This window comes from Elaeis guineensis, chromosome 10 (genome assembly GCF_000442705.2).
Source record: "Elaeis guineensis isolate ETL-2024a chromosome 10, EG11, whole genome shotgun sequence".
NCBI lineage: Eukaryota > Viridiplantae > Streptophyta > Magnoliopsida > Arecales > Arecaceae > Elaeis > Elaeis guineensis.
Genome location: NC_026002.2, coordinates 37,307,985 through 37,317,438, shown reverse-complemented (window position 1 = coordinate 37,317,438; position 9,454 = coordinate 37,307,985). Strand labels below are relative to the sequence as shown.

Genomic DNA, 9,454 nt, shown 5'->3' with positions numbered 1-9,454 from the left:
GCATCAGAGGAAGAGGAAGGATTGGATGCTAAATTTTATTTATTTTTTTAAAAAATAATTTTATCTAAAATTTTTATACAAATTTATTCAAAAAATAATAATCTAAATAGATATCCTCTGAATTATTTTATAAAATAATTTAAATTATCATCTAAAAAAAATACATCAAATACAACGATCCAATGTGTGCATTTTAAATTGCCGGCTGGATGGCAACCTAATTTCTTCCACCAGCCCTTCAAAAGTCCAAAGCTAAAGCGCGGTTGGTGAGGCGAGAGAATGCGAGCCCTCCCCGCTCATATTTCTCCCTATAACTCCCGTCCAAACCAAGGCTTTTTCGTTTCATTTCCTCCGGCCGCCAGGTTAGGGTTGTTTGATCAATAAAAACAAGGGTTTCTGGAGGACCATCGGAGGGCTCCGATGGAGTTCTTGCAGGCCAACAGCGTCGAGATCTTGGCTGTCGCCATCGCCGTCGTGGCTGTTGGCGCCGGAGCTGCCTACTTGTATCTCAGCACGAAGCCAAGGGGTGAGGTCAATGAGCTCTCTGAGCTAATCCTGGTCGTCGGCTATGATTTTTCTTTTTTTTTTTTTTCTTTTTTTGATTGTTTTCCTCGTGGAAGTTAATTTATTCGATAAGGAAAGCGTAAAGCACTTAGTGTTTTCTCTTAAATCTTTTACGTGGTTTGCGAATGTTGAATCCTGTGATTTGTGATTGCGTCATGTTTGCAATTTCTGTGTTTCGGGTTTGCATGTACTAGTTTTGTGAATTTAGATGATTAAATTGGCTACTTTGGTATTAAAAAAAATAGTTTAGATTTTAATGGCTAGATGGTGGTTGATTCTTTCCGTTGCTGTAATTAGCTCTCTGGGTACTAATTTTCATGTGGTTTAATTGTATTTTGGGAAATTAATAATATATGTTGTTTGTCTCAATCTGAAGTTGGGTTATTACGATTGAGGGTGAGTGTTTCCGTTAAATTTAAGTTCTTTGGTTAAAACTTTATTGTTTTTTGTGCTAAATAACCTGTTTGATCCTCGTGAAACTTACTAAATCACAACTATGCTTCTCATAATTAAAAATGTCGGTGTTCTAAAAAATACTAGCATTAGCTTTGTCAGGGTCAAGAATTGGGAATGTAGTTCGAAAAGCTTCTATCATGAGTAGGTTGCCTTACAAAATTCAAGCATTTTGCTCATGTGGTAGTGAACTGTAGATTGGCCTTATGATTGTTTGCTTATTGATAGTTTATTTTGGTGTGGGTTTACTGCTTGCGAGCAAGATGCCAATACCAGTAATGATTGCCATGTGCTTTGAATTGATATGGTTTTTTCTCTAGGTTGCTTGGATCCAGAAAACTTCAGGGATTTTAAACTTGTTGACAAGAAACAACTAAGCCATAATGTAGCCAAGTTCCAATTTGCTCTTCCTAAGTCTACAACTGTGCTTGGTCTTCCTATTGGACAACATATTAGTTGCAGGTTGGCTTTATTTTGTGCTTTTGACTTGGAAATAATCATCTGAACTTCTCAAACTGATTTTGTAATTGCATTTTGCCACAAAATAGAGGAAAGGATAGTGTTGGTGAAGAAGTTATAAAACCTTATACACCAACTACACTGGACTCAGATGTTGGATACTTTGAACTTGTTATAAAGGTTAGTAAACTAATAACAATAATATTGTAGTTTCCTATTTGAGCTGTTGATTTTTAGTATTTCCTCTAAGTTGCTGCATTGCAACTTGATAACAGATGTTACAGTTTCTTAAATTGTCACATTTTCAATGTGTGGAGGTTCAAGCTTCTTGTTCCATACTTTCTCCTTTTATATTGTTAACTTTCTGTGATATGTAGATGTATCCTCAAGGAAGAATGTCTCATCATTTTCGTGAGATGCGTGTTGGTGATTACTTGTCTGTAAAGGGACCTAAGGTATGCATATCTTTATTTCCATAATCGTCTATAATAGATTTGCAATACAAGTGCATACCGTCCTATACCGGTGCCTGCTCTATTGTACCGGTCCCAAACCTATACTAAGTATGGGGGCGTACTAGGTATCATTGCACCAAACCGACTTGTGTACCGGGCATACCAACATTGTACCGACATGGTACTGGTACAAGATCTGATATTGAAGTTGCGAACCTTGGTCAATATGTTATCATGACATTTTATGGCATGACTAATGATCTTTTATTTGGACAATCTATCCGACACATTCTAATTCACGTATAGATTTGTAGATTCTAGCACCTTTCCACATTTCAAGATTATGAATTTGGGTGAATTTTGTCTCATTGCTGCATGCAATTTGTAGTTAGTTAACAACGAAGAAAGAAAAATATTTAGTAATGTGGTTATCCTTATTGTTCTTATATATGATTATATTTATCAAACAAGATACCACACAATCGACAAAACCAACAATTATAGGCCTCCATTTTCTTAGAACTGCAAGGCCATGTGTTGCTGGTATGGAACAAAGTGCATGTGGTGTTCCTTCTCTTATCTTATAACAATCCTGGGTTGTCACTGTTTCATTTCAGTATCGATGCCACAAGCATGTTAGTTAGCTGTGGGGTGTAAGTAATTAGTTCTAGCTGCATGAAATGCCTTCATGAAGGTACCAGCCATTTTATAACTGTTATGAAGAATAAACTGAGAAGTATAGAGTGCACGAGTACTTGTCCATGAAAGATTTTTTTTTTTTTTTTTTGGGTGCAGCTTTTGATTTAGATCCTTGGCTTATTGTTGTGTATTATGGATGGATCCAATCTGTTTAGCACTTAACTTCCTCCTCTATCTTTTCATTGTCTAACTGTAGAGGAACTCCAAAGGGTTGTTTCACAGTTAAGTTTGTTAACAAAACAGTTTGTTGGTCTTCCTACCTGATGACCAAAAATCATAGGAAATGGAAATCTTGTGAAATATTATGAAAAATCCTATGAGGTAATATTCTAGAGATAGAAGGGTATTCCTATAAAAAATAGTGAAAAATAAGAATCTAGTAGTGATATAATTGGTATGAAGAGTAATACAAGGTGAAATGTAGCTTTTGGTGCTTGGTTATGTCAAAGCTGTAGTTAATCCTTAATTTGATAATCCAGCAATGAAGAGAGATATTAGCATATCTCATTGGTGAGAATCCATCAATGGTGATGATTGCTGATAGAGATCCTAAAAGATGAGACTTTGTCAATGAAAAGAGTTGTCAAGGTTATCATGCTTATGTGGAAGACAGTGTAACGTATTCCCAAAATGGCCTTGGATTCATCTGATGCTCATACAAAAGAATTAGGGGCAGCCAGCTCCTAGGAAGGGGTCATTGACATGGAAATCCTTAGGTGGTAACCTATGATTTGCTACAGTTGAAATTATATGGCAAACTTTTACTTTTCAATCAGGGTTGAGTGAAATACATGAGCACCTTAATGTGGGCATTTTTTGAGGTTTTCAGTCTCCTGTCAGAAAGAGAGGCTCTCTCTCCATAAATAAAAAGCATATGGAGATCTTAGATCTCCAAATAATTTTTAAATAAGAAAAACATGGATTCAGAAAAAAAACACGTGTCAATTGATGGATGTTGGACACTACTGTGACTAAGGTAAAATGGCTAGATGGGTGTTGATCAGATCTTAATTTCTAGTGTGAACTGTATGATGCAATGTAAACTCAAATTTGATGCTGAAATGGATGAAGGAGATATTAGATTTTTTTTTTTTTTCCTGCCTTTTCTTCTTGAGAAACTTCACGAGCTGATTTTAGTTCTGAGAAATATAAAATATTGTACATTATGATACATCCATGTATTGATTTAAATTTTATCTTTGCTCAATGGGGATCATTATATTTGTGAAAGCAGTCCTTAATTTCAATGTTAAGTCCATAAACTTGAAAAATCGAATGGAAAAATTATTAGGAGGATGATCTTAAGAAACTCAGCATGATATCCGCTTTGAACCACTCTAGCAGATAAATATCGTTTTCTTGTGAGCTTTGGTCAGGAAGACAAGGATCTCCAGGTCCTTTTTGACTGTTAAGAAACTGGGAGACAGAAAGTTGGATGGAAGGAAATATTCAGTCACTAGATGGTTTCTTAAGTTCATACTTATATATCTTGTGTACTGTCTGATATAGTTTCACTTTCTTCTTCATTATAGACATTTTGGTATATTGTAATAGTATGTTAATTATTATACATAATGTTGCCTCCCTGTCCCTGGAATATGAAAAGATGCAATTCTCAGTTACCATGTTGGTGTCGCAATAAGATACCCATGTCATGGTATCATACAGAGGATGTACAGCTGAATTATTTTCCACCATTTCTATGGTGATTGTGGTGCTCATTGTTCAACTAAAGGGGTTGTACATCATGAAATTTTTAGAATTCATCGCTCGTCAGTTGCATTACTTACCTGTTCACCTTTGTTTATGTAGACATATTGCTTTCATGCTTCTAGGGGCGTTTCAAATATCAACCTGGACAAGTCAGAGCATTTGGAATGATAGCTGGAGGATCAGGCATCACCCCAATGTTTCAAGTAAATATGAGTTGGAATATTCATTGCTTGGACGTATCATCAAACTTATGCTTCTTTTTTTATGAATTCCTCTCCTGGCCTTAATCTTAGGTTACAAGGGCAATATTGGAAAACCTGAAGGACAATACAAAGATTCATCTTATCTATGCCAATGTCACATATGAGGACATCCTTCTTAAGGTAGTCTCCCTCTTTTTGTTTGTTATATGTTTTGAGTGTTATTGATGAAAAGGTTCCTTTCTTCAACATAACATGTTATGGATAGTATAATGAAATTGATAAAATACTAGCAGGCTGGCCTTTTGCATATTTGTTTCCATCTCTGTTGATAATTAATAGAAATCTGCATGGTGATATATTTTATGTCCATTTATCTGGAGAGTAAATATTCATGGACTTGTGGAAACAAGTCATTTATTATGGGGCTTATGCGTAATGAATATGTTTTACAAAACATGTAATTTCGTGTAACCATATACTCTGTCAAGAGCAGACCTTCAAGCATTTTACTAACAATCCTTGCAAGAACAAATGGACCTTATGTGTTATCAATGTGAGAATATGATTCTCCAGCAGTGGGTTCTCTGAAAACATATATGTCAATGCTTCCCCGTTGCTACTTAGTTATTGATGTTTGTGTCCTATGCTGTCACATATGCTTACGGCAAATTAAATCCTAGTTTATATTATATGAAGATGTTTACTCTAACCCATTTAGGCTCCACACTATGTATAAGTTCTCACCAATGTAATACTCTAGGACTCCCCTGATCCACAAGAGCTGGAATCTCTGAGGAATAATCATTAGATCTGATGTTCAATTTCACTAATGAGACAGTAACTGTGTGAGTTTGGACATGAATTTCCTCAATCTAAAATGACAAATTTCTCTAAAATCTTGCTGAGCATACTATGTGATGAAGCTATCTTCCATTAAGTTGAAAAACAGTCTCACATCACATCTTATTTTTTTTTATATCATCCATTGTTCTTTGAGGTTTGACTTTGTTCTCAAAGATCACCACACATTGTGCTTAGTTTAGAGTTATAAAGTGATAGCAAAAGGTGCCAATCACCAAATCCCTATATATTAATGTTTACATTCATGAAGATTCCCTGTGAATGCTTTTTAACTAAGAAGTACTTTACAATTGCCTGGCAACTGTTTTGATTTTGAAAATGCACAAAACATCAGATGGATGTAAAATCGGAACGATGATCTAGGGCTGGGTTAAAAAATGCACATGGTAACGGTTAATTTATTTTCTGCCAGAAGTGAAATCCATCTCCTTAATCTTACTAGTTATGTTTATGTTTTAACTGTTATGATCTATGAATCATGCAGGAAGAGTTGGATGGTTTAGCTCAGAACTATCCCAACCGCTTTAAAGTTTATTATGTCTTGAATCAGGTACGTTCTCTCCTTGGTGTGATCTATTTGAAAATTGTCTGATGTATGCTGGATTCTTTCCTGCATAAACTGGCCATTGCTATGAACTCTGGCTGGTGACTAAACAGGGTCATGTGTTCTTGTCATAATTATCTGCATTAAAGTAATTGAAACAAATGATTCTATGAGAAATTACAATCATGCTTGCTGAACTTAGGAACTGTTTTAGATTTATCAACTTTTGCTTTTGTGACCAATTTCTGCTTGGTTTTTTGCAATTTTTGAAAGCCTTGTTCTTGGGAGCAACTTCTGACAATTTTTTCTTTTTGTCCTTTTTTTATTTTCTTCAGCCTCCTGAATTCTGGAATGGTGGTGTTGGATTTGTATCCAAAGAAATGATTGAAAATCACTGCCCACCGCCTGCATCTGACATCCAGGTATTTTTGTTTCATAAACATTAGCATTTGAACAAGTGATAACATAATTGAGGTTTAAGAGATAAATTATACATTGACAGGTTTTGAGATGTGGCCCACCTCCCATGAACAAGGCCATGGCTGCCCATCTTGATGGGCTTGGATACACAAAGGAGATGCAATTCCAGTTCTAAGCCCCATTTCATCTCGTGGGTTTTTTGTGTTCTACTGGTCCCTCAAGTTTTGCAGAGGGGCGAAATAATCTTGGGGGCCCCTTGGTTTGGTGTTACCTGTTGTAAAACCTGTGATCTGTCCAATGATTCTTGCACTGAAAATCTTTGGGAGAAACCAAACACCAGTTTATTTGTTTGAGGAGGGAATTTTGACCTCCGGGAACTATTGCATTGTCCAGGCTAGTTCAGTGCTTTTGTTCCCTTTTTACAGTTTTTCCTTGGATCTTGTTCTACTAAAATATTCATTTCTTTTCTTTCCTTCTTTTGTCGCCTTGTGTGTCTGTGTGTGTGATTAAAGCTCGAAGCTTGCATCAGGGTTTATTCTCGAGGAAGACAATCCCTGGCAAGTAACTACCTCTGAAAGCCTGAAGCTCTGTTTACCTATCCATGATATTGAAAACATTGCTCTCAATTTAAAAAATAAAATAAAAAAGTTTTGTCTGCATTAAAAGTTTATTTGACTAATCTAGTAGAATTGAGCTGGATTTTCTATAGGATTTTTGGATCAGGCATATCATTTAGGTATGGATTATCATCCAACAATCCCTTGCCTATTTTTCCTTCTTGAAGACCAATTAGCCTATAGGATGGGAGTTTATTGGGCTTTGAGAAAAACTAGGTTGTTCAATAGGACTGATTTCTATGCGAATATCTGAACATATTCTAAAATTGCTTTACTTGCGGCTCCATGATGCTACCTCAGCTTATTCTTACTTTCCGAAAGGTTCATTTTTTTATGGATAAAAATTTTATTTAAAAATTTATATTTATCTAATAAATATTTTTAAATAATATTTAGATATTTAAATAATTTATTTATATTTTTTTATGTATAGAAAAGTGAGTTTGAAACATGCTTTCCATGTTCTTTTGTATTATTAGTTTTTTTTGATAAGTTGCTAAAATTTATGCATATTTTTTATAATATCTTTTATATTTTTTAGGTTTGAAAAAAAATGGACAACTGAATTATTGGACATTGAATGATAGAGATTTTGAAAATGAGAGTGGGACATCTTAGGAATAAAATTAAATATCTATTATTGGTTGATGGAAAAATGATTTAGTCATCTCTAAGTAGATAAGATTCTTCTCCATTTTATGAATAAATACTATTTATTAAAAAAAAATTTATTTATCTTTAAAAATATAAAAATATGAATAAATTAATTAATAAAAAAATTGATCAAATTTTTCATTCCACAAAAGAACGGAGCTTATTGATATTTCCATCAATCGATGTCGACTCCCTCTGCGTCTTCAAGATCGTAGCCCACGAAAAAAATTTCATTGCAATGATGATACCATGTCAAATTTATCACAACCTAATGAGAATGCTTGTATTTCATTGATTTCCGTGTGTTGCTCCTGATCTCTCCACCTGAGGTCGATCGTCGAGGTGGTGTGGCCGAAGAAGAGACTACTACAAGAGCTCTGCCTGAATACCTGCAAGAAGTCTTCAACGGAGTGTTCTCCAATGAAGATCCTCCGACGTTCAAGTTAGGAGATGGAGAACAATGAGAAAGAAAGAGTAGGGAGTCGACAACTTATTTTGAGGGTCTCGGAGCTCCTTTATTTATAGGGGAGGAGTTGGAGTTGTATTCGTCTCAGAGTCTTGATAACTTTTCAGATTTATCGCATAGATTGATTCGGATAAGATATTTTTCTTTTATGAGAGACTCGATTGTGGAGAAATTTTACTTTATCTAAACTTTTTCAATTTAGGAGAGAGGGAGAGACAGATCTGTCGATGGAAAGCATAGCTCAACTGCGGACGAGTTGAGATAGATCATCCAAGGCCAAGCTCCTGGAGACCGTGGAGTATGTGTTGATTTCAGATAATCTAGAATAGATTGGTCGAGGACGAGCTAAAATCGGTCATCCAAGATTGAGGTAAATTGAGTACAGATCGAGGAATCAGGAACCGCTGTTGACTCAATGGGTTGTCCGACAACCTTCATGTCTGTCGCATACCTATAATCCGACAGGCATCCATCTCCCATAGATCGGCTGGAGCTGAGGATGTTACAGCTGATGCTGAGGTATAGATCCACAATAGATACCCCCTACTCTCAAGGTTGAGCTTGCAATAGGTCGGCCGAAGAGATTATTAGTCCAAGGTCGAAGCTGATGTCATCGAGCTGTTCTCTATTGACACATATCGAAGATCGACTTTTTGAGATGAACCATCTTCAAATCTGAATCGTTGAATTGTGAGATCTACGGGAGCCACGTTTCGACCAATCAAAGGCTGCCATTTGTCGAACATTGGTGGGGGGAGGTAAGTCGATGGTAGATCGGAGCCGTCCAAGCCCCCTATAAATAGGGGCCACTGTAACTTTTATTTTTATTGCTTTTGCTATTCAGAGGGAGAATTATGTCACTTGGCTTTCTTGGAGATGCTGCTTGGTTGAAGTTGAGCTATCGTCGATCCCATCTTCACCCCTTGTTTGCTCGGTTGCGTCATCCTATAGGTCAGTTCCCTATTATCCCATGATGAGTGCGTCAAGTTCATCCCCATCCACCTAGGGCTCGGGTGACGGCGTAAGAGGCACGGATCCTAAGTCCGAAGTAGTCTGTTCTTCAGATAGATCCGAAGTAAGTGAGGTGCCAGACTTTGGTCAATTTAGGGCGAACTCCATCCCACCTTGGAGGACTTGGAGATCCTTAGGCTGAAGTATCAAATCTCCATCGAGTTCAGGTTAGAGGTCACCATTTCTGGAGAGCGCATAGCTCTGCCTCGTCATGGTTGAATAGGCCTTTACGAGGAATCCCTGAAGGCCGATCTTAGGCTATCCTTCCCCTTTTTAGTCATAGAATTTCTTAACTTATACCAAATAAGCCCTTGTAGTATTGCACCAAACTCATG

At 36.4% G+C, this 9,454-nt stretch overlaps 1 protein-coding gene across 1 annotated transcript; it reads left to right on the top strand.

Moving 5' to 3' along the window:
• The first annotated feature begins 233 nt into the window (after positions 1-233).
• Positions 234-6,843, top strand: LOC105052375 (NADH--cytochrome b5 reductase 1). The gene is made up of 9 exons (XM_010933160.4): positions 234-526; positions 1,338-1,479; positions 1,566-1,656; positions 1,854-1,931; positions 4,466-4,546; positions 4,637-4,726; positions 5,892-5,957; positions 6,287-6,373; positions 6,454-6,843. The coding sequence occupies exons 1-9, from the start codon at positions 421-423 to the stop codon at positions 6,544-6,546; spliced, it is 834 nt and encodes a 277-aa protein (XP_010931462.1). The 5' UTR covers positions 234-420; the 3' UTR covers positions 6,547-6,843.
• The last annotated feature ends 2,611 nt before the right edge of the window (positions 6,844-9,454 follow it).